The sequence below is a fragment of the Bolinopsis microptera genome, chromosome 9 (genome assembly GCF_026151205.1).
Source record: "Bolinopsis microptera isolate Bmic1 chromosome 9, MBARI_Bmic_1.0, whole genome shotgun sequence".
Taxonomy (NCBI): Eukaryota; Metazoa; Ctenophora; class Tentaculata; order Lobata; family Bolinopsidae; genus Bolinopsis; species Bolinopsis microptera.
In genome coordinates, this window is record NC_087080.1 from 15,703,427 (window position 1) to 15,729,928 (window position 26,502).

Here is a 26,502-nt window from a genome sequence, read left to right on the forward strand (position 1 = left end):
TATGGAATTTGACACAATGAGCAGTCTAAATTGTGACACAAAAGATATTTTTTTCCCACTAGAAAGTTATTTCTTTTCTTGTTTTATTAAAACAGAGAATACCACCCATACGGCATACATGAACACACTAGGTAGCATCAAATTTAAACTTCGTATTTTAAAAGTTATTGTGAGACTGGCTGTGAGACAGTATGTGAGTATTCAACTAAGGTGTGCCATTTCTGATTTCATGACCCTCCTACTACCCACCATCCTTGACCCTTTACACCAAAAGTCGTTAATTGGTACCCTGGTTAATGGATACTCAGGAGCTCAACAACACACAGAAGATACTACCGACGACTGGGGTCAACAAGAGAACTTCAAATATCCCGATATGGGGAGAAACAGGAAGATATCCCCTTGGAATACAACTGAGTAAGCTCTTTTTTGACTTCCACAACAGGCTCGTCGTCCTTGACAGAAAAAACTCACCACAGATAGTTCGCCATGCTTTCGTAGAGCAAAGAAACCTAGAGGCTAGAGCTGACCTGGTTCCGAACATCGAGAGCGCTGACCGACGCATTTGACCCAGGAGCAATTAAACGAACAATTGTCTCAACTCGTTCGGAGTAGACTGAGAAATTAGTTCCAACAAAAATGGGAAAAAGCTCGACTTGAAAACAAAAAGCTTGCATTCTACAACGAAGTCAAAAGCGGCTTTTGATTAGAACCATACCTATCTCTACCCAATCACAAGAAAACCCGATGTACCACGTGGCTGAGGACAAGCTCCCACAAACTTAATATCGAGACGGGGCGATATGGCTGGAAAAATTCAAGCATCTTCTACAGAGCTTGCCACTTCTGCTGCAGCTCAGACAGAATCACCATAGACCTCCTGAACGAGCTCCCTTTTAGTGACATCATAAAAGAAGACGAAGTCTATTTGCTTAAAGAATGTCCTGTCTACAAGAAGATCAGACAAAGAAACAGCACAGACCTTCACAACATGTTCACAAATAGTCAATTCAGTAAATTATTTAATGAGGATTACATTCTTGAGACCAGAAATTTTGTTTATAATCTATTTCGTGAAAGATTTCCTAAAAGTAACCTATGACTTATTATCCATATTCCGTGCACACTTTGAAACCATTTATTTATTTATCTACGATATTATGTTTTTTTGTTTGGTTGAATAACTTTCATTTAACTGATTGGGATCTGACACATGTAATTTTGTAATGATCTTTCTAATTTCTAATTTCTAATTTCTAATTTCTAATTTCTAATTTCTAATTTCTAATTTCTAATTTCTAATTTCTAATTTCTAATTTCTAATTTCTAATTTCTAATTTCTAATTTCTAATTTCTAATTTCTAATTTCTTATTTCTAATTTCTAATTTCTAATTTCTAATTTCTAATTTCTAATTTCTAATTTCTAATTTCTAATTTCTAATTTCTAATTTCTAATTTCTAATTTCTAATTTCTAATTTCTAATTTCTAATTTCTAATTTCTAATTTCTAATTTCTAATTTCTAATTTCTAATTTCTAATTTCTAATTTCTAATTTCTAATTTCTAATTTCTAATTTCTAATTTCTAATTTCTAATTTCTAATTTCTAATTCTAATACCTGCCATAATTATAGAGTCTAGCGAACTCTACCCACAGGTTAGTCAGGCAGTGGCTCACACTCTGATGACATCTCTTTTTGGAGATTTTCGGACTCTCACACTACATAGTTGAGTGTGTACCACAACCTAGCACCCTGCCTAAACGTTCGGAACTCCCGGACCTATATACTATGTGGCAAGCCTGCTCCTTCTTAACCTCTTTTATTCAATCCATGTGATCACAGTAAACAAAATTTGAATTATTGAAGAAAATTTCAACTTCATTTACATTTACAATTAAATTTACACGTTAAAAGTTTGACTTTCATAAAAACAATCGAAAGAATTTCACGAAACTTCAATCTTCGAAAGTACTAACATTTTCAAATGAAAAGTTAAATTCAAGAGTTCAAAAACTAAACAAATATCTTAAATTCAGAAATCTATCACGATAACCATATTAAGCACATAATTTACGTTTGATCCATCGGATAAATAAAATTTTGAGTGGACAAATGACCACTTTATGAAAATCCCACCACATTTAGTCCGCTAAATTGACTACAACTTCTCTCACGAATGGCCATATTGTTACAAGAAAAACAAAGATTATTGAAAAAGAAATGAAAATAAATCTACTGTCATAAGTGTTAAACTTTAACGAAAGTATCAAAATATGATCGCGATTAAATTAATTGTAAACTGACATATAAACTACCCCCAACATGTTCGTCACATAAAAAATAGGTACGTAGCATCGTTTTAAAGGCGGAATTCATTTTTCTTTCCAAGCGAAGCCATTGAAATGGTTTGAAATTAACCCTCTATTTTAATTTATAGCTTTTAAGCGGTTTTTGGGTTCTAAAACTTGGTAACGGCAGCAATAAAGTCAACATCAAGATATTCTCGCACCCATTCATTTTAATTGTGCATTATAATGTATGACTAATTGAGTCTTGATTTTATTTTTCTGTGATTGACTAAATTCAGTTCAACTGAATTGCTGGGCTTCATACACAGTTAAAAATTATTCTTGTCAGCAATATGCCATTTCATATACTCCTCAACCAAATTATTGCGGTAAATTTCCGAAATCATTCTAAACAAATAGGCAACATCCGCTCAAAAGCCGTACCCAAGCTTCATTTCTAATCTGCCAGTACATTCTTCACAAGCAATATCTCGGGCATACAAATTTAAATACAGGGGACGAAGTAAGTCGTGTCCCTAACCTTTTTCCTGATTAGGCGTCAATCAACAAAACCTAAAACACGTGGTAAACACGTGTAAACACGTGGTAAACACTAAGGTTGACTAGTGAGGTACTGGGGTTAGCTTGCTCGCTCTTCGGCCGCTCCATACGGTTCACCTTTGAACTCTTTTGTTTGTGAGATCATCTCTTGCTCAGGATCAGCATCTGCGAAGATAACATTAACAGCGGTTTTTAGCCTATAAAATGATTACTGTATAAAATTGTAACTGAGTCTGAACTTGAGTAAAACAGACCAGATAATGTTGCAGATATGAAAGATTTACCAGGTCAGCTCCGGTAAATTACACCATACATGATGATTGGTGATGCTCATAAATAATTACCTGGGGACCCCAGGCTATTATATTTATGTTCATAATCTCCGAATGGAGATTTGGCGCCGCCCAGTAAATAAATAACCAAAGTTTTAGCTTACGTTCAGTAACCCCGATCTTCTCCAAGATGGGAGAAGCAGCAGTGATGACGTCCCTGACGATGAGGTTGATGTAGAGGGCCAGGGGAGCGAGACAGAGTATGACTATCAGCAGGGTGAAACACACCTGGGTACAGGGTTAGTTATAAAAGATGTTTTTTTCAGTAAGGGATCATTTTTTAGATTTGGGCTATTTCAGACCCTACTTGCCTCTCCTAAATCAGTTTGCTTATACTGTTAAATCAATTAAAATTAAATGGTTGAATTAATTAAAATCATTAAATCAAACTATTTCTAAAGCCCCTCCCCAAACTATTCGCATAAGTCTCATAGTAATTTAGAAGTTATCAGTATGGAATTTCTCGCAAAAGAAGACAAAAATGTTGCACATCGCTTCTTCAGCTGAGGTCACAGTTCACAAGTAATTATACCTTGGCGATGTTGGCATTGTCCCCATTGTAGAATCCGTGATTACCAAAGCCAATAGTTGTAAAACTCACAAACGCAAAATAAAACGAGTCCCAGTAAGTCATCTCCCTGAAAATTTTAATATTTTATTTGTCAGGTACATAAATGTGTTTTGTGGCGTAACATACCTAGATATCATTCAGAGTGGAAAATTTTCGGACTGGAATTTTCTGTCCTTGTTCCGAACCGAACCAACTTCAATGTTCGTCTAACCAAATCAAACTAAACCGAAATATTTAGTGAGCATCGAATAACTCACTTGTCCAGACCATATTTGATCCACAAACTGAATATGATGAGTTCGATGAGGACTAGCCCAGCACTGGACAACAACACCGCTATCATTATCCTCTTCTTGTTCCTGGAATGATTGAATAATTAGTTAATTAATAATTAATTAATTATGTTTTCTGGTAATTAAATCTCAACTATCTCTCATTAACTGGAAGTGTCAGGTGTACAGTACACTGTACACTCCTGATCAGCCATGTCAGGATGATGACTTTCTTGCTAGTTTAGCCTCTCCCTTTCTTTTCCAGCCTGAGCGGGTCCTGGTAGTGGCATCATTTCTGGACTAACCAGTCACTTTTAAAACGTCGTTTAAATCGGTGATCCTCTCTGAATGTGCAGTGGAATTTTATCACGGTCATTACTCAATCATCGGCAAGTTACCACAAATGGGATGTTCTCATTTTCTGTTTGTTGATTATGAGCGGTCAATGATCGGTCAAAATTCAAAAAGCGCTAGATCAAAATGATCGCTTATAACCGGCTTGAATCTTTGGTTAAATATTCCACTTATATTATACATTTATCACATGCCTTCTCATGCGATATCAAAACTTTCGCCCACGAGGCTTGCCGAGTTAGCGAAAGTTTCGATATTTCCCGAGGCTTGCCGAGGGTTATATCGACATTTTCAATCACGAGGCTTGCCGAGTTTTGAAAATGTTGATATCGCATGAGAAGGCATTATACACTACACTCCCTAATTTACATCAACAATATTATCGTCCGTCTTGATTCTTGATTGTCTGTTATTTCAGAATGATTTAATCAATGCAACTTGTAATCGTTGACTTAGAATTTTATCAAGTATTCTGCTTAGTTCTTAGTCAGTGTTCATCTTTACTTGCCATTATTTGCCATTATCTGCTTCGAGCTAGAAATTATCTGAACTGGAAATTATCAGAACATTTGTAATATTCAAATGTATCTCTTCAACATTTTAGAACGCAGTACTCCACCAGCCTATAACCACCCTGGTCATGGCCAGGTAGTTCACCCGTACTGTTACCAATATTGAATTGGTCTAATGAATGGCAGCACATTAATCATCGGACCTGTTTGCCCCAGTGCCCAGACTAATTTATAACCAGATTAGCTGATTAAGTTACGTCATTCGTCCCTCGATATATTTATATAAATAATATATTTTATAGGATGTTTTTATTGCACTTATTTGCACTAACTAAAATTCAGTTAAAACTAGTCCTGGGATAGAATTTCCGCTCTTAATTGTACAGAATCTACATATAAGTCTCTTTATCAGTCTGTTTATAGATCAGCTACGAATTTCGCAAGCTAATCTAGGCGAAACCGGTTTGGAAAAGCCAAGTATAATTTCTGCACAATTTCTATTTGGAATATGGCTCAAAGAAGGGATCAGAGGGGTTTAAAATTGAGGTCTGAAATGGCTGAAATCTGGCTTTGTTTTGTGTGTTTTCTTCGTTCGAATTAATCAAACATCGTCTAGTGTTTACTATTTTTTGTGAGGGTGACTGTAGTTTGTTCTGACACTTCCTTTTTAATTTCAAGTAAGCGATTAAGGAAATTAATTATCCTGATTGATTGTATCGCTGACAAGTACCAAAACTTTGTGAAACTTTCAAGTCTGCTTGTAAACTTTGATCTCGTTTTCAATAACCTTAAGTCACTTAAAGCTCGTACAAGCCAGGGAGTTTTTACTTTGTTTCATCATCCGAAGCCTAATTAGGCTTTGAACTATAAAGTGCAGTAAAAAAGCAACAGCTTGAAAAAGTTTTACAACAAAAAATTGTATTTTGCTTAACACATGTCAAACGCAAGGAAATGTTTTTAAAACAAGGTATAAATATATATTTTTCCTGAATCTGGAAAGTTTATCTGATCATTGCATTTACGGTCACAGACTACTTCAGGTTGTTGATTTAAATCTTTATTTAAATCAGTACCTCACAGTAGTAGAACAGTTGTTGAGAGGGGGTTCCTTGTTCCTATGGGAATATCGGACTCTCTCTGAGCAACTGATTCATATTTCATGCCCCCGGGTGAGAGCCAGTGCTCCCCATCGGGGCATGTAATATCAATTCTGCTTTCCTGCCAAATTTGGCTCGAAAGTGTGATAATATAAGTTATAATCGCTTATAATTTTATATTTGCGATTTTTATAAGCGTTGTAATCGTTTATGGTCGTTTATTTAATCGTTTATCGTCACCAACCCTATTTGGAATTTATTAGGCGTTTATAAGCGGTTTTTGGGCTTTTCTGTTATGAAATATCGATTACAATCGATTATAATCGACTACTTAAAAACCGCTCATATGCGATATATAAGCGTTACTTACTGTTAATATTATAAACAGTAAGTATAAGCGTTTATAAAAAGTGCATTTTCAAGAAAAGCGCCCCTGACTGCTCCCTCAGCGATTATAATCAACAATCAGGAAATCCCATTTGTGGTAACTTGTCCAATCATTTTACACTTAACTTGAACGTGAGACAGTGAGATGTTTGGGCTAATGAATAACAATGACAAAGTCTGCTTCTTATTCGTTTATAACCATGATATGAGTAATACCAAGCTATTAATCTTATACAGATGACTTTGCAGGCGGTAAACTGCTATAACTCATTCGAGGATTCCGTCGCCGAAATTTGTGAATTATAGTGACGAAATTACTAAACAATTTGTGTATTTCGTTAGCAATTGATTGGTATCAATAATGCAATATAGCGTGCTGCAAAATCGCAATTGGGATCACGATTTAGTGCCGATCTTTCAACCCAATCACCTGATCCCGCGTAATGGATGGAGTTCCCATATTTTCAGGACAAGTGTATTTTAAAAGGCCAAAGTCTTATAAGGATACAAGGATACAAGGATACAAGGATACAAGGATACAAAAGTGATAATTATTTTATTGAATTCACAATAGTTATAATTCTGAAATAATTTAAGGTTACACAATTCTAGTTATTTACAGATGTGTAGGGATAAAATAGAAATGTTTTATAATACTATTTTTGAGGTCCTATAGCATTATGCATTGGCCAGTATTTGAGTGGAAATCTGGGCTCTTATAGTAGGCTGTAAAATTTTCGTTCACAGAGAGAATTGAATGGATTGCTCTTGCTGTGGCAGTAAATTTTGTAGGGTCTAGTGTTTTATCGGATAGCAAACCGGCTAGGTCAGTAATATTTTTGGGATGGAAGTTAAATTTTTCTCTAACTGAGGAGTAGAGTAAACAGTCAGTTAGAACATGAATTTCGTCCTCAATAGGCTTAAGCCCCTTGCTGAAAAAGCAAAAAGTGCACCATCGATGTTCTCTTGGTACTAGGGGGGTTTCGTAACGGCCCCTCTCAATGTAAAGATTGTGGCAACTAATACGAAACCTTGTTAAGCTTTTCCGAGCATCGGGGATCTTAACCACTCCTAAGTATGTTTCTGGTTCAAAATCATGTTTAATTTGATTGTAGAATTCTAATTTAGGTGAGGATGCCTTGGCAGATTTCCAGGTATCCACAAATTCTTCCCTCATGTTGTGACTGATTTGGGTAGAGAGCTTGGATTTTGAAGAGGATGAGTGGGGGAAGTTATATTTGGTGAGAAGATTAGAGATGTTGGTGTACCAAGGAAGGCCCAGCATAATCTGCTCGTGAAATGCAGCGGAGAGAAGTTCATTTTCAGTGCTTTCAAGGCGAGTATAGAAATCTATTGCAAGTTTGCAGGCTTCAAAGAAGAGGGGGTGGCGCCCACTTTCGCCCCAGCAGCCTATATTTGATGCTTTTGAATGGACAGACAAAGACCACTTGATAAACTTAAGGTGGAATCTTTCATAGTGGTCTTGTGAGATGTACCTGAGAGTATGCTGGGGGTTGGCTTTGCTATCTGTTTTGGAGAGGTATCTCATGGTTTTTGAGTGAGGACATGAGATTTGGCAGCCATAGAGCAGTATCGGTTTTATTAGAGAGTCAAATAGAATGTTTAGAGAACGGTGAGAGAGGGCATCTTTGACGATATTGCCTTTGAGGCCATAGAGAGCACGGAGAGCCTTGGCCCTCAGTTCAGTATTTGCTGCTGTAAAAGATCCATTTCTGTGGAATATAATGCCAAGATAGCAGTATTTTTCGGTGTGTTGGATGGGCTGGCCTCCCAAAATGAATGTTTCATAGGATTGTTTTCTTTTAGGAGGGCAGAATATGAGAATCTTGGTTTTTTTAATGTTTACTTCAAGGCCCATAGAGTTACAGAAGTCGAATAGGATGTTTATATTGTCTTGCAAGGCCTTGGGACTTAGGGCAAGTAGGACAAGATCGTCAGCCCAGAGCAGATGTGATATTAGGACGTCAGCTAGAATAGGATAATCACCAACAGATTTCAGGAGAGATGACAAGTCGTTGATATAGATTTTAAAAAGGTCCGGTGATAGAGGGTGTCCCTGCTCTGTTCCTTTTCCAATGTCAATATTAGGGGACAAGAGTTTGGAGATTTTTATATGAGCTATTGAGTTTCTATACATATCACTTAGGCAATTGAAGAAGTTTCCAGTTATTCCAAGGCATGTTATTTTGTGCAGAGGAGGTCCCTACATACAGTGTCAAAGGCCTTTCTTAGATCAACAAAGCATGCATAGAGGCGAGCTTTCTTAACCTTGGTATATTTGTCAATGACTGTCTTAAGGGTAAAAACGTGGTCATTTGTTATAATGCATTACATTTTGAATCGATCCAATCATTTAAAATATTCAAAACCCGCGAAACGGTACGTTCATTCGAAAAAAGAGAACGTCGTATTATTTGATTTGATTTATTTCTCGAATGAGTGATAATAGCATAATGGTGGTCAGCCAGGTTATCACTATCAGGGAGGCCAGCTTTCGCACCGTCCGATGATTTATGTTTTGGCGGCCCTTAAACTGCTGCAAACCTACTACCAATGGCAATATGCAACACACCTACAATTACAAACTCATCCAGGTACGGACAGTGGTACAGACACGGTGAGTGTGGGTGTCACTAAGTTTATAAATATGTTTTACTACTCGGATAAGAGTACGAGCGTGGGTGTCACTAAGTTTATAACTATGTTTTACTACTCGGATAAGAGTACGAGTGTGGGTGTCACTAAGTTTATAAATATGTTTTACTACTCGGATAAGAGTACGAGCGTGGGTGTCACTAAGTTTATAACTATGTTTTACTACTCGGATAAGAGTACGAGTGTGGGTGTCACTAAGTTTATAACTATGTTTTACTACTCGGATAAGAGTACGAGTGTGGGTGTCACTAAGTTTATAACTATGTTTTACTACTCGGATAAGAGTACGAGTGTGGGTGTCACTAAGTTTATAACTATGTTTTACTACTCGGATAAGAGTACGAGCGTGGGTGTCACTAAGTTTATAACTATGTTTTACTACTCGGATAAGAGTACGAGCGTGGGTGTCACTAAGTTTATAACTATGTTTTACTACTCGGATAAGAGTACGAGTGTGGGTGTCACTAAGTTTATAACTATGTTTTACTACTCGGATAAGAGTACGAGACCTCATGTAATGCGTGGCCGTGGCAGTATGTGTGTACAATATCAGACACACATGACCGAGTACCATGCGGCGCCTTTACCACCATCCCCTCCTTGTACATGGCATGTAATGGCATGTAAATGGCATGTTAAGCAGGTTGCTACACAGTATAACTATAACACGCAATTTATACATACTTGAGATTCAGCGTACTAGCGAGCCTTTCATTATTAATCTGCATGTTCTAGATTCCTGGTTTTGTAAATAATTGGCACCACAATGAATATTATAATCTGCTATATATATATATTTAACAGGACCACCCTCCCAAGTTCTGTAATAGTGATACTTTGAACACTATAATTAATTAATTAATTAATTATAATTATACTATACACAAGAATACAATAATACAACCGTCTAGTATTAAATATTGATACTGTTACACGACTGACAGATTGAGTGGTTACCAAAGATCATCAGCCACAAACTTAAGAATAAAGTGATAACAACTACCTGTCCCGTAAAGGGAAGTTGAAGACGTATTCCACAGATTGAGCCAGTAGAGCGCCCAGATAAGCTATGAAAAGGAAACATAGTGGTATTCCAATCAGAGCAAATACCAGGAGGAACACTTGGCCTCCTGTCGTTACAGGGTAGATGTTACCGTAACCTGGAGGTTAAATGATAGATGTTATTTCCTTCCCCCAAATGGGGCTTAACGTACATACATGGTAATTGGTAAAACGTGCAATAGACAATGGGATCTGAGGGCTCAAACCCTGTTATGCCGGAAGGGGGCTTGGTTCGAAAAGTTGGGTTATTTTTGATATGTATTTTGAAATGTAATAATTTATCTATAATTTAAAACAAAACTCGAACTGTTTGACCTTTTGTTAGATTTTAAGGGCCATTCAAAATTTGGACACGAGTCTTGAGACACCCTGTACTGTACACAAACAAAACCTCGATTTATACCGCAAACCCCGATTTACCGCGACTGTTTCCTTTCCCCAAACTCCACGGTAAATCGGGGTTTTACTGTCCTTATAACCCGTTACAACGTACCTATAGTAGTAACGGTGCAGCCCCCTGCCCCCTGCCCCCTGGTTACCACGTACCTATAGTAGTGACGGTGCAGCCCCCCTGGCCCCCCTGCCCCCTGCCCCCCCCCCCCCCCCCCTGATTACCACGTACCTATAGTAGTGACGGTGCAGCCCCCTGGCCCCCCTGCCCCCTGGTTACCACGTACCTATAGTAGTGACGGTGCAGCCCCCCTGGCCCCCCTGCCCCCCCCCCCCCCCCTGCCCCCCTGGTTACCACGTACCTATAGTAGTGACCCTGCAGCCCCCCTGCCCCCCCTGGTTACCACGTACCTATAGTAGTGACCCTGCAGCCCCCCTGCCCCCTGGTTACCACGTACCTATAGTAGTGACCCTGCAGCCCCCTGCCCCCCCCTGCCCCCCTGGTTACCACGTACCTATAGTAGTGACCCTGCAGCCCCCCTGCAGCCCCCCTGCCCCCCCTGGTTACCACGTACCTATAGTAGTGACCCTGCAGCCCCCTGCCCCCCCCTGCCCCCCTGGTTACCACGTACCTATAGTAGTGACCCTGCAGCCCCCTGCCCCCCCCCCCCTGCCCCCTGGTTACCACGTACCTATAGTAGTGACCCTGCAGCCCCCCTGCCCCCCTGGTTACCACGTACCTATAGTAGTGACCCTGCAGCCCCCCTGCAGCCCCCCCTGCCCCCCCCCTGGTTACCACGTACCTATAGTAGTGACGGTGCAGCCCCCTGCCCCTGCCCCCTGCCCCCCCTGCCCCTGGTTACCACGTACCTATAGTAGTGACGGTGCAACCCCCCTGCCCCCCTGGTTACCACGTACCTATAGTAGTGACGGTGCAGCCCCCCTGCAGCCCCCTGTCCCCCTGGTTACCACGTACCTATAGTAGTGACAGTGCAGCCCCCCTGGCCCCCCTGCCCCCCTGCCCCCCCTGCCCCCTGCCCCCCCCCCCCTGATTACCACGTACCTATAGTAGTGACCCTGCAGCCCCCCTGGCCCCCTGCTCCCCCTGGTTACCACGTACCTATAGTAGTGACGGTGCAGCCCCCTGGCCCCCTGCCCCCCCTGCCCCCCCCCCCCCCCTGCCACCCCTCCCCTGGTTACCACGTACCTATAGTAGTGACAGTGCAGCCCCCCTGGCCCCCTGCCCCCCCTGCCCCCCCCCCCCCCCCCTGCCACCCCTCCCCTGGTTACCACGTACTTATAGTAGTGACGGTGCAGCCCCCTGGCCCCCTGCCCCCCCTGCCCCCCCCCCCCCCCTGCCACCCCTCCCCTGGTTACCACGTACCTATAGTAGTGACCCTGCAGCCCCCTGCCCCCCCCCCCCTGCCCCCCCTGGTTACCACGTACCTATAGTAGTGACGGTGCAGCCCCCTGGCCCCCCTGCCCCCCCCCTGCCCCCCCCCCCTGCCACCCCTCCCCTGGTTACCACGTACCTATAGTAGTGACGGTGCAGCCCCCCTGCAGCCCCCTGCCCCCCTGGTTACCACGTACCTATAGTAGTGACGGTGCAGCCCCCTGGCCCCCCTGCCCCCCCTGCCCCCCCCCTGCCACCCCTCCCCTGGTTACCACGTACCTATAGTAGTGACGGTGCAGCCCCCTGGCCCCCCTGCCCCCCCCTGCCCCCCCCCCTGCCACCCCTCCCCTGGTTACCACGTACCTATAGTAGTGACGGTGCTAACGGAGACATACAACCCTCCTGTAAAACTCCACGCTTCTTTACGTCCCTCATATATGTAGGGGTTAGCTGAAATAGAGGCAGAGTATAGTTCATGAGCTTAGTTCATGAGTGAATGGCGGTGAATTACATTAGTAAAAGAGAGCCTGACTGAAGACTGGACCGTTGTAATATGTTACACACATAAAAGTTCACAAAAATTTTAATTGCGTTTACCTTAAAATGTATTTACACACAAGACGAAGGATGCTACAATCTTACTAAAAAAGATTCAAAAAGGTTTTTATGTTTTAAGAAGATCAAAAGTATCGCACAAAACTAATTTTCGTCAGCGAGTGCTCTGACAAAACTAATCTTCGTCAGCGAGTGCTCTGACAAAACTAACCTTCGTCAGCAAGTGCTCTGACAAAACTAACCTTCCTCAGCGAGTGCTCTGACAAAACTAATCTTCGTCAGCGAGTGCTCTGACAAAACTAACCTTCGTCAGCGAGTGCTCTGACAAAACTAACCTTCGTCAGCGAGTGCTCTGACCAAGACTGTCAGATCTTCAGAATACTCCGAGAAGTTTTTAGAAGGTTCCAGAATTTCCCGAACAAAACCCTCTAACTGTGGAGGTGTTCGGTTAATAGATATACTACACTTTTAAAATTGTGGTTAAATAATAAATATACCACACTTACTGAAATGTGGAAATTGAATGAAAGAGTTACCTTATCCTTGCCCTCCTGCCATCTCTGCTGCTCGGTGTCGTACTCCAGAGCAGAGAAGCACACAGAACCAATACAGAGATAGCCCATCAAGGTGAAGAGTAGGAGGGCTAGCACGGCTACCCGGTTCAGAATGTCTCGAGAGGACGATATCGGGGCATACTGGTCGACTGAAACAAGGGGAGCGTTAGTATGCAGTTAGTAGATCCAAGATCAGTCAAGTTTAGGACTTTAGGAGTGATAAGAACAAGCGTTCTGATCTCCAAAATACTATTATGAAGCACCTCTATTACTGAGTTGCTAGTATTTACTGATATCAAAAACTGTCAACCGATGAAATTCCGTAAATGTACATTCTACTGATTTTTACCGCTTGAATTTTTGCAGATAAAATGAAAATTGCGTGAGAACGAAATATATTTACCTGAATGAATCAACATCTCAAACAAATTATGATTTTAGGATCAATTGTCTGAATCGATCGAGAGCTACTACAAACAGTAAACGATTGATTGTTCACAGTGAAGTGATTATAATCCTCTTAGTTTCCCAAACGTGAACTACAGTCAGTCAATAATTAACAAGTTATTAACTAAACCGAGATTGCCCAGAAACCGAGTATATCAGGTCCAAATTAACCCTGACCCGCTCCACAAGTACGGTAATCAGCACAAATGACGAGCTACAATCTATGGATTACCCCGAGCGGCCCGAATGTAAGGCTGGGGTGCAGGTGTGATCACAGAGATATGGCACGTGGACCTCGCTACGACCGCCCAGAGAGAGAGAGAGCCAGAGAGAGCAATCTATCATTGGGAGGACACTAATTACTAGGTACAAAGTAGACCTGGAGCACCAGCTCGACACAGCTCATTCCTAATTGCTTAAACTCTTCCCGGAGTAAGAATTATAATGGTGATTGCCTGTTGTAGCTCGACAGGGTACGTGCGCTATACGCCAGCTAGTTAGTACGTCACTCCACTGCATATCCTTTGTGTATGCATGCAAACGGCAGCAAGGGACTGGTCCGTTCTGGATTAATTATTGGGGTATCTTGGTTTGTAAAAGTTAGGGCATTTAGGCGGTCCAGTAGACAGTACAAAGAAGAGAAGATATAATGGCCCGTATGATACGATGGCAAGCAACAAGGATGATTGAAGGATGTTGTTACAGGGACACACGCAGAGGATAGTGTTTAGTATCAATATTCCGTAAGTTTGAAAAGTGGTCTTAAATAGGTTGAGGAACTACTGAATTGGCTGGGGGAGACAGTTTATCTCCCAATTGACGGTAATTAATCACATAATCAATATGATTGTATTCGTGCAGTGGATCCACCAAAATTTACGACTCAGACCGCAGATTGGAGAAGCAAGTTCTAGAAATACTGACTGCGAGCAGGGGTTTAACTCAAGAAAATTTGGGTTATTCCGGTGGATTATCCCAATTAATGACTGGTTATCCTTACAGCTATCTGACCGGTAAGGCATAATGCCGGGCAGTCATCTCGGTTTTTAACCTGAACTTGGGCCAGTCCGCACGATCAGCTAGTAATATCTTATTCTTGGGAATGATATTGTCAGGTTTGCTGGAGATTGCCAAGTATTATAATAGCACGACTGGACCATCAGCTGACCAATCATCCAGATTCCAGCTATTATTATGATTGAAGTGTACTCCACTCTCCGGGATGTTACACCGAGATGCTGTCAATATGACCTGACAGCCAGGAAACACGTCAACTTAATGCTGGCTGTTTTGTGTGGGGGTAAGTACAGATCAGTGGCGAGGGCATATAGTTGGCCGATCAGTGATCAGTGGTGAGCTGGAGATAGTGTTACCTGGTGTATGGGTTGTCTTTGTGTTGACCATGGTTGGGTGGTGAAACTCGTTACTTTATAATATGGTGCTGTGTTGGTGGACCATATGCAGGGACAAAAGGAAATCGCGGCATGTACAAAATCGCGATTTTTCCCATTTTTTTGCGACAAATTTTACATGTCTTGCGGAATCAATCGCGGTAAAAATCGCAGTACGGGTATTTGCCTCCCAGAATGGCCAAAAAAAAGGAAGGTCTCTCAAAGTCACAAAACACACTTTATTCCAGTTTTTATCTCATAAGAAGCTAAGTTGACACTCATATTTTTCTTCCCGGGGGTTCATTTAATCTCATAACCATTTTTTCTTTGAGAAAAATTGGCCGGAAAATCTTCCTCGAAAAAAACATGCCTCACAGAATGGCCAAATCTGAATTTCTATAATTTTGTTGATGGAGATACTTTTTAAATTTCTATCACCACACGTTCTTAGAAAGCCTATTAAGGAATGGGGTAATAACCTAAAACTCACGAAAAAACTGAGCTGTGAAAAATTATTTCACAAAAAAGAAAAAATGCCTGACAAAATGGCAAAAAAAAAAAGAAAACGAGAAAATTTTATTTTTCTAAAACCTTTGGCTCTTGTTTCAGGCATGCTGCTGGTATTAATATGCCTTGTTAACACCCCCATATAGGTAAAATTTCTTAGAACTGAATAAAAAGGGCATAATTTCCTACACCAAAAATGGCCATTTTGTGTGGCGTTGTTCATATTCCCTGATTTCATGATTTATAACCTTCATTCGGCTGTAAAAACACTCCATCTGGGGTGTTATTGTATAATAAATAGCTTTTGAATACTTTAGACTTATGGTTTCATTGAATAAAAGGAGTTTTAAATTTTGGCCATTTTGTGAGGCATATTTTGGCCATTTTGTGAGGCGTTCAGCCATTTTAACATTTTGTTTCTTCCTAAATTGAACAATGTTCGTTTTTTTTGATGAATACTAAAATACTATCTTCTGTCATACTGGTGCCAGAAGTTCTCACCAAAATGCAAACTTAGTTCAAAAATTTGAAAACAAATTTTGTGAGGCATATTTTGGCCATTTTGTGAGGCGTGTAGCCATTTTAAAACAATGTTCGTTTTTTTTGATGAATACTATTCTTTGAACATCTGTCATACTGGTGCCAGAAGTTCTCACCAAAATGTAAACTTAGTTCAAAAATTTGAAAACAAATTTTTCAGTGCTCAAAATTTCTACATAAACAGTCATATTTATGCCAGAAAATGTGGTCCTACCTTACAAGACATTTTTGTGGCGGACCAATTTGCGACGACCGAAATTTTGGCGGTCCGAAAATATGGCGAAATTGAACAAAAACCGTCACATTTCGGACGTCACAGAAAATAAGGGTATTTTTCATCATTTTGTTTTCTGACACAAAGCTAAAGGAAATTCAAACTTTTCTCAAAATCGGTAAAATCATGTTGAAACAAAATGAAACTTATAAATCGATTTCTTCATCTTCCTCTAAGGGGTCCGGCTCGACTCTTTCAGTTTCACTTATTGAGTTTGGTATTAAATTGTTTATCTTGACTTGTACCTTCATTCACTGAAGGATTCCTTACCCCACTGCAAAAACCTGGTAAGCCACGTGGACCTTTAAAAAGTCTGCGCCCTCTTTGTCTTTTAAACGGCACCAGGAAGATATTGTCCATGATAGTCCTTAGACGCATTCGAAGACAAGTTTCTCAGTACACAGGACCTTGGCAAAATGCCTACAAGCCTGGCCATAGCTGTGCAAATATTGTTTGGACACAACGGATCCTAGTTTCAGTTGTGAAGGAGAAACGCTGGTCTCTACACAAAATGGGTATTGATATGTCATCTGCATTCGACACCATTAAGAGATCAGTTTTGCTAGAACTTCTTGCTGATGCTGGTTGTAGTGAAAACGACATCCGACTGGTAAGGTACCTACTCTCATGTACCAAACTGAAGATTAAAGTGAGGTCTACCGTATCAGGGGAGTTCATTGTCACGATAGGTGCGTTCCAAGGTGATAGTTTGTCTGGAAACCTTTTCACCCTGTATTTGGCTGGCGCACTTTATCACCTTCGTGCCTTTATGTCTTATCTAAGACCCAACCCTCCGTTTGCTGAAAACGTGCTACCTCTTGAGTGGGAGTACGCAGACGACGCAGACTTCACAGACGAGGATAAAAAGAATTTGGAGTCCATGTTACCAATATGCAAGGAGATATTGGAGGAGTGGAATCTTTTTGTCAACGAATCAAATACAGAATTCACACATATCTATCTGGCCGAGAAGAACGAAGTTGATGACAAAGGAGAGCCACTTCGAGGAAGAGAGCCCTGGAGATCATCTATCTCACTTGGTTCCAAATTGTGCAGCAACGAGGACATAAAAAGACGATGTATTCTGGCAAATCTTGCTTTCCAAACCTACAAGAAAGTTTGGGAACAAGGTAAACGCATACCTCTTAAGACCAGACTTAAGATCTACGAAGCCCAGGTGGTCTCCGTCTTAATGTATAATTGTAGCTGCTGGGCTGCTTCAAAGCAGCTACTGAGTAAACTGGATATTTGCCACAGAAAGCATCTGAGGCAAATCATCAGAATGACTTACCCTAATATAATCAAAAACGACACCCTTTACAAGAGATGTGAAGTGGTTCCACTCAGTGAGCGTGTTGCATGTGCACGATGGAGGATGCTCGGACATGTCCTTCGCAGTGATAACAACTCACCTGCACAGCTTGCATTACACTTTGCAGTAGAGAGTCAGAGTACCAAAAAGGGTAGAGTAGGCAGACACCAGTCGAACTTGCTTAAGACTATTAAATTTGATTTAGGTAGTAGGAACATTCCATTTGTAAATACAGACGATTTGTACAATTTAAGACTTTTAGCCTCTGATAGAGCGGGATGGAAGAAGTTGTTATAGCTTGTGTATCAGTATTTCTTTTTTTCTGGCTACTTATCAGATCTTTAAGATGTTCATTTATGTTCTATTTTTGATTTGAATAAAGTTATATAATAAAGTTATATAATATCTTGACTTAGTCTCTTATAAGACGTTTATGTTAGCACATAAATGTAATTTATTGTAAATTTAAAACGTATTACTTGACATTAAATTCATCATGGAATATTGTGTTTATTTGTCCCACCATCATATCACCAACTTTTCAAGAACAAAATGAATCGATGAAGCCACAATTATTGGAATAAGCTAAAAATAATGCGACGGATTCTATTACGACGACCGAAATTTTGGCAGTCCGAAAATATGGCGAAATTTCGGGAAAACCGTCGCATTTCGTACGTTATAAAAATGTCTTGTAAGGTAGTTAATGATTTAACCACAGGAAGTGTTGCCAGAAGACTTTTGTTTCATATGGTATCCACAAAACCTACCAGTCTTTTATAAAAAATTAGTTACAAAAACATTTACAAATTTGGCCATTCTGTGAGGCTAGCCATTCTGTGAGGCATTTACCCGTATCGCGATTTTTGTCCAAAATAATCGCGATTTTCTTTTGTCCCTGATGGGTTGTATGGTCACGTGAGTATAATGATTGGCTTGCAGCTGACAAACGGAGCAAGGGAGGCTGGAGTGGCAAGAGGGAGGGATGTGACTGCCCATTTTAAATTTTTGACGTCGACTTTTGACAATTTCTAAGACTGACTTTAAAAATGCCAAGAAACAAGTCATTTGACAAGAATGTATGTATAATTGTAGATAGAAGAAATGATAAACATCCTTCAATGTCGAATGTCGATGGACGTAAATAAGTGGTAGAATCTCCCGAAATCGGCTGAATTCGGTCCTCCATCATTATTATTTATTCATCATACAATATATATATTTATCTATAATATTTACTTTCACGAATCGTTCAGAATTGACAGAATAAAGATATCAGCAATTACTGGGTTACGCTACTTACAACTGTACACGATGGGATGATTGTAGTCTAAATGTATAGTCTTGCAACTACTATATCCGTCCCAGTTCGGAACCATGCAAGACCCAAAAGTATTAAAGTTACACCCACTGTTGGCAATTTGAAATGTTATTATGCTGCTCCTTGAAGGACCCGTTGAAAGGGGCCTATGAAAATAAACAAAATTTCAAAAACAGGTTAGCTTCGACTGAAGACTTTCTACATCTGATTATGACCTCAAGTTATGTATTTTGCATCATAATATACCCAACTACATAATATTCATATAGGATTGTATAAATTGTATGCCAATCAATGTACAGTGCGATTTTGGTAGACACAAGTTTCCTTCTCTGTGATTGCTACATAAATTGATATAAGTCATCTACACGGAAAAACGTTTGGACAAACAAAACAACTCATCATGCTTAATTTCCAAACTTACAGTTGTCGCCAAACATATGGTCTAGGGTGTGAACGGTACAGTTATCCTCAACAAAATCTCTACATTGGCATTCTTCAACTTGATTATCCAACCTCCACACCCAGAAATGATTAATAATCTTTAATTTTTTAAAGATCAGCTTCAGAGTCTGTACATTCGTGGAGCAGAATCTTTCTTCTTCAACGTCCTAGTTGTGTACAGTTGTGTATTGGTTCCGGTTATTGCAAATAATCTCGTTTGGACAGTTCGTTATTGTGATATAACGAGATTTATAGTTGAATCTAAAGTTGTATCTGAAGGACAATCGGGAAAACAGAAATAGTTCAAACGACAATCAAAATCAAGATTTGAATAAGGAAACGAAAGATAACACCGAAATTTAATGCAGAGTAGATAGGACACGATACGGGTAGAAAGTTACAAAGCAAACTGAAACTCGTTTATTTAAACCGATAAACTTTGAGAAAATAGTTGGAGATAGGAAAATCCGTTTCCTAATATGGCTTAAATGGACGAACTTAATATTAATTTTCTTTCAGCGGTTATCGTTTAGTTCCTTATATCCAACCTCGGAATAACTAGAAGACAAAGAGAAGCCAACTGAATCTAGCGTGTTCCAGCTAGCAGCGTGCCAATCGTACATGATAATCTCATAGAAAATAAGCAAGTGTACTACTATTATAGTTTATACATATATAAAATTAATTTGCAGACACAGTTTTCTACTAGGATTCATATATCTTTTGTTAATTGTAAAGCGATGTTGTGGACATGATATAAATCCTATGAGGTTGTAAAGTTAGGGAATAAAGCACAAAGCCTGACTTAAACTAATTAATTTAACCTTGAAAATCAAGTTTATCCGACTTACTATTAAAAAATGGTTAACAAACAATTTAAAAATGTCTGTTCAGAAAATAGGTCTGTGATGATGGTGGATACTAAGGAACTTGGCTAGCCAACAGAAATTTAATCCAACTTCCAGAGAGACACTAACAGCAGCAAAAAAGTGCACACCAAACACTGTACGTGTTTAAGTTTTTTAAATGTATGCTCAATGTCACGTCTCGAGCGTCCAGTTCCATAATTATAGTTCCTTATTCTACTTCCAAGAAGTATAGGCAGCTGGCATAGGATACCTGGATGATGTGCAAAGCTGCATTGCTGAACAGCCATAGTTTAATATGATCTAAGCAGTTAACATTTAATAACAGATAACTTATCGAATTTTTAACGTTTAATAACAGACAACTTATCGACTTTTTTCAACTCTATCGAATAAGTAGCAGATAACATATATAAACTTTTATCAAGCTCTAGGTGCACAAATATTTAAGCAACTCATATGAATCGTTAAATATCGCCAGTATCAACTATCAAGGGTAGAAACTAACTCTTTGAACCTTCGTATGAAGTATTAAATAACAAACATACTTATGCTTTCGACAGAGCCAAGATATAAGTGGTCTTTCATCTTTAGTCCCGAACACGCAGGCTCCGACGCAGCATCACGAATACGACGAGGTACAGGCGCACTGCGCGAGTGGGTCAGTTGTTATGATGCTCCTCAAGAAGGTCCGGTAGGAAGAGGAATTCCAAACTCCAAACAAAATATGAAACCAGTTGATAGAGTAAGATGAAAACAAAAACAGAGTGAACAAAATCTATTGAAATAGTCGAACTTTACCGTGAAAAACTTTAAAATGTAGAGACTATAAAAATTCGCTGCTCTGGCACTACTCACTAGTGCTGTACAAAATTAGAGTAAAATAATAGAATCACATGTGGCTGGATACTCGGTAACTATTAATTATCTCCTGTAAGTTGCAGTTCAAATGTTGAACACATCAGGACTAGATGGGGTTCTGGAAACATATCATCCTTTATCAATACTAGCAGGAACCCGTCTAACCCTAAAGTGGTGTCAAGACTCAAGAGACTAAAATAATTATTAGGTACCTATTTAATTCGCGTTTTTGAAACCACTTGGGGGTCCAAATTTTGAGCTCTAAAACTCCTATTTCTTGACCAATTTTTTATTTTTTCATGCTGATTTGAAGGCCATTAAAGCATTTGACCCAGCCAAAAAAGTTTCAGTTTTATATCTTTTACGGTTTTTGCGGAAAGTCGCGTTAAAGTTGATGCCGTGGTGTCAGTAAAATGGCACGGAACCATATATATCAGAGTTGAAAAATACGTATTTTACGAATTTTATAAAATATCAAAAATACGTTAAATACGGCGTATTTTATTTTTGTTGAATAAAATACGTAAAAAGCGTTTTTGTACCATTGATAGCTCCAATAAAGTAATAAGTACTATTGCTTTATATAAATTTACGATTTTATCAAAACTCGCGTAGCTCTGTCGTTTTTCACCTCGCATATGACTTCAGAGTACTGGGCACGTGCTATACCAAAGCATTATATAAAGCGTTGAAGTTAAATAGAAATGTGTTTGAAAAAAATGCAAACGAATGACGTATTTTTGACGTATTTTATTTCTAAGCAAAAATACGCAAAATACGGCGTATTTAAAAAATTATCTCACGTATTTTTCAACTCTGATATATATCGTCTCGCTTTATATATAGTAAGATTAGTAGATAGGGCACGATACGGATACAAAGTTATTTAACAAGGCAAACTCATTCTAGCTGAAGACGATTTACACATGTATTTTGAAAGCTCCTGCTAATACAGCTTTTCGTTTATGTTTTAAACAAATCCCCCTCCAAACCCATTCGTTTAAATCAGAGGCAATGCCAATATATAAGTGCAATGGGTGCGGAATATCGTACTTTTCCACACAATCGGCCGCGCTACTCGTTTTATATTTTTATCAAATTTGCGTACTTGGAACCGCTGTGTACTAACTTTGGCCCACAAATATGGTTAGGGTCAAACGTTATTTATAACGCAACATCAGAAAGAAGAATTAATTTTAAAATCAGGAAAAACACATATACTTATAAAGACAAATATTTCCTCCCAAAAATATCCCCAGAAAAGTCATTACAATTATTATTAGATGGCAAGTAGATGTTATTTACTAGATAATGCAGAGATTTTCAATATTATCGATATTATATTAAAATTTAAAAAGTAGAAGAGGGTTAATCTTGGCAAATGAATAACTTATCAAGCTGGAACGTAATCCGCAGCCCTCATGAGATTGAAGTTGAGGCACTTTAGTGACGCAACGATTAGATATATTAATTTATGATTATATCTGAGATTCTGTGATTAAATTTATTTTATTGGTTATAATGATGTGATTACATAGTTTATTGTAACGTTACGCCGCGGAAGTTATGCCCAAATTCCAAGCGGACCAATAGCACCACGACTGAAAAAGTGCCATATACAACACACAACAGAAACGAATGATGCAGGTGAGAATTAAATGATCTGACAAGGTGGCAATGATCGGACAAGGTGACAATAGCTACTCTCAATTCATGAAATAAAACCAAGAAAGGGACATGATGGCAACGAACACCTGAAAACTAAGTAAATAAAATCTAAACCATTGTCTCGCACCTCTTAATTTCCAACACTCTGTTAAACAGATGCTCATTAAATATGCCTACATGTTAGCATCAGTGGTTTTAACCAGACGGTGCCAGGTCCCACCGCACGGTATATCAATATGTGTTTAGTTATCTGATAGGTACATCCCTCTCTTAGCACAGGCTCCTGACTAGACTTTTCTAGCAGATACTCTATGCAGAGACTCTATGCAGAGACTCTATGCAACGGCTTGACTTCAACGGAACAGTTGACAACTACATAAATTAGCATTCATAATATCAATACATTTATGGTTTATCCGTAAAATAGAGCGTTGGGGGACCACCGCTTTTATTGCCATTCACGTTCTAAAATGGTCAACAGTGCTGCCTTTATTTGAAAGTCAAGAACAAACAAAATGAAGAAAAAATGAAGCAATTGCTTTATAAATCACGAAGTACGAACGGTAAGGAGCCGTCCTCCAAAGTTGAAAACAAGAAATAGCAAATTACTGAGACGGAAAAACTGAAGTACAGTTAAACGGCTTTCAACCTAGTTGTGAGATGTTTAAGGGAGATTCACAATTCACAAATCTTACTCTGACATGCATATACTTAAACTACTAAATGAGTAAACCCACACCTATTTACCGTAAGAATAGTGAAGATATATATATTGAACCATAGGAAGCTCGTGTGTACGCTGAACACCAAACAGAATATTAAATTTCATGCAATATTACAAACTAATGGTAAAAATATCGGTTGCTTTACAATTGCTGTTAAAGTTTTACTGTTAAAGTTTTACTCTACAAAAAGAACAAATATGAACGTCATTAGCTTTGAACGACTGAATAATTACAAACCACCGTTGTCCTTGCCTCATTATACATATACATTTTACATGGTTCATCCTCAGATGAAGAAGTTTTACTGTTAAAGTTTTACTCTACAAAAAGAACAAATTGTAAAAACATCATTAGCTTCGAACGACTGAATAATTCCAAACCACCGCTAGCCTTGCCTCATTACATATTCATTTTACATTGTTCATCCCCAGATGAAAAATCGACTATTACGAGACAAAAATGCAATTTAGCGACACAGGGACCTGGAACAGTATACAGCTCGGAACGCTGGTGCAGACTTAATAATAATGATGCGGTTGTCTATGATATATACGAGACAAAAGATCTGTGCATAACACGTTGGTTTCTGTAACTGATTGCTAATTCAAACCGTCACTGGAGTCGGCAAGTCAAATATGACAACACTGAACAGTGAACACACGCCCACTCTACCACTCAGACTGCTGCCATGTGGTCAAGTCAAAATCTAATGTTTCACTTTGAAATTCATGCTCTCTATTGTGAATAGCGTGGCTCTATTACAAGGTTTACAAATATGAAATCTTTACAAAATCTATTAAACACGTGGCGCAGCTGTTGTATGATAATTGTTCTTGTATTGAGTTTCTTAGAACATTAACAAATTAAACACGGGTTTGCCATGCTGGGGGACTGCGAACTAACTTTTGAATGGAATTGAAACTCACCTTGGCTGTAGGTGGACTTCCTGCGATCCTCCATTTCTTTCCGGCGGTCCTCCACGTTTCTTTTGGTGACCTGCATTGGATCCTGATGTAGGAGGTTCTGCCCCCTGGCCTCAGTGAAGTGAACCGAGTGCTCCACTTCTCACTTAACCTCACTTAACCTCACTTGACCTCACTTGACCTCACTTGACCTCACTTGACCTCTTCGCTGAGACTCGTTTCTCCTCTTTGACCTGAAAACAAGCAGGAATTGTTTATCTTGGCTTGGGTGATTATGATCTACAAATTATAATATAAGGTTGAATGGAAGTTGTTCAACTTTATAGGAGAATCAATAAAATATGATTTGTCGCCTTTTGTGTATCCGAACCATAACTATAAGATCTACTCAAAAATTAAGACAAGCGACATGCAACTGATAATTTCGTGACTGGAAAGTGGAAAGGTAGATATCAGAAGCCTAAAATTAGATTCAGCTCAAGCCTCTCTTAGTGATATCTCTTAGTGATATCTCTTAGTGATATCTCTTAGTGATATCTTAGTGATATCTCTTAGTGATATCTCTTAGTGATAGTTATAAGTGCACTGTATTTGTCACACGAGTACTTTTTAGTAGCACATAAAGATAGTCCCCAAACTTATAAATATAAACGACATAGTAAAACTAAAGCTGTTGCGTAGATATTGCACGCAGAATACGGCCGATGCTTCTCCGACCACTACACGCTGCTGCCGACGTTTAGAAACGGAGTAATGGACGTGCTCACCGACATGCTCCAAAATTAACCCTTGTCAGAAACTTCCAAAACCCATAAATGGAAGTTAACATGTTTTTATCGACTTCACTCTCAAATGAAGTATCAGACCATCCAGAACTAGTAGTATAGTCAATCTAGTAGTATAGACAATCTAACCTGTTTATACTTTTATGCGACATCGACTTATAGATAATAATATTCCAGCTTGATGAACCATGAGAATTTGAAGTAGCCCCGCAGTCGTACCGTGTAAAATTAACAACATCAAAAACATTATCAAGAAATGTTAACTAGCGCTGAGAGTGAGAGGATCGATTTTCAAGTGGAATTCGGACTATTGACGTTCATTGTTTTAAAGTGTAAAGTTGACAACTGTTGGTATTTAAAGAATTTGTCCGGATATTGCTTGCTCATTAGTTGGCATGTAGTACTTTTCGGGCACGTATATTTGGGTAAAATACTATACCTCATCTGATCTGCAATTATACAACAAAGTCAAATAAAAACAATTATTCTTACCGACTGTAATATAAGGGTGTGACACTGTGACACTGTGACACTGTGACACTGTGACACTGTGACACTGTGACACTGTGACACTGTGACACTGTGACACTGTGACACTGTGACACTGTGACAATGTGAAACTGTGACACTGTGACACTGTGACACTGTGACACTGTGACACTGTGACACTGTGACACTGTGACACTGTGACACTGTGACACTGTGACATTGTGACACTGTGACACTGTGACACTGTGACACTGTGACACTGTGACACTGTGACACTGTGACACTGTGACACTGTGACACTGTGACACTGTGACACTGTGACACTGTGACACTGTGACACTGTGACACTGTGACACTGTGACACTGTGACACTGTGACACTGTGACACTGTGACACTGTGACACTGTGACACTGTGACACTGTGACACTGTGACAGTCAGCAGGACGGATTCCCAGCACCCACCTGGTAATCTGTCCGTGCATCACCCTATTGACACTGTGACACACAGTAATACCCATAACAAAGAGAAACAACAGCCCAGGGGAAGGTTAACTACTTACGTTTAATTAGCGCTTAAACCTCAAATCTCAAATCTCCTAAATCGCTTCTTCAAAACAGGGTTCCAGCCTCTATCCCAGAGTACAAGGTATTCTCATGAATCCAAAACTACACTGCAGCAACAAAAAAACTAAAGTTTTCATACGCCGAACCGGACAGGTTTAAGATTTAGTAAAATCGTGTACAGGCAGGTATAAGAGAAGGTACCGGTGTGACAAGTACACTGTGTGGTGAACAATGGAGGTCACGTGACAGGTCTCATTGTGTCACTCAATACAAGGCGCTCGTGCGGCTGTATTGTGTGTAATTACGGTGGACCCGCGCTGTCAGAACTATTGAATTGTCAACATCATAGTTGTAACATGCGAGGAATTTGTAGATTGA

At 39.5% G+C, this 26,502-nt stretch overlaps 1 protein-coding gene across 5 annotated transcripts; it reads right to left on the reverse strand.

Moving 5' to 3' along the window:
• Positions 1 to 1,856: 1,856 nt before the first annotated feature.
• Positions 1,857 to 26,307, reverse strand: LOC134821198 (potassium channel subfamily K member 15-like). 5 transcript variants are annotated; one of them, XM_063831884.1, is made up of 10 exons: positions 26,121 to 26,307; positions 24,289 to 24,518; positions 12,989 to 13,155; positions 12,788 to 12,884; positions 12,261 to 12,347; positions 10,056 to 10,212; positions 4,012 to 4,113; positions 3,716 to 3,821; positions 3,288 to 3,411; positions 1,857 to 3,016 (listed from the first exon to the last, which is right to left on the reverse strand). In XM_063831884.1, exons 2-10 carry the CDS (start codon positions 24,362 to 24,364, stop codon positions 2,931 to 2,933), a joined length of 1,002 nt encoding a protein of 333 aa, XP_063687954.1. In that variant the 5' UTR covers positions 24,365 to 24,518; positions 26,121 to 26,307; the 3' UTR covers positions 1,857 to 2,930. The 5 variants fall into 5 exon arrangements, with proteins under 5 accessions (XP_063687954.1, XP_063687956.1, XP_063687955.1 ...); XM_063831882.1 differs by lacking the exon at positions 26,121 to 26,307 and adding an exon at positions 25,200 to 25,335 and having other exon boundaries at positions 2,842 to 3,016; XM_063831886.1 differs by lacking the exons at positions 24,289 to 24,518; positions 26,121 to 26,307 and adding an exon at positions 19,223 to 19,405.
• Positions 26,308 to 26,502: the final 195 nt, after the last annotated feature.

Coding starts and splice junctions, on each gene's coding strand:
- LOC134821198 (XM_063831884.1), bottom strand. CDS start 24,364: ATGCAGGTCACCAAAAGAAACGTGGAGGACCGCCGGAAAGAAATGGAG. Junction 12,348..12,787: donor CAGAGCACTCGCTGACGAAG/GTTAGTTTTGTC, acceptor CCTCTATTTCAG/CTAACCCCTACATATATGAG. Junction 10,213..12,260: donor TAGCACCGTCACTACTATAG/GTACGTGGTAAC, acceptor TTTAACCTCCAG/GTTACGGTAACATCTACCCT.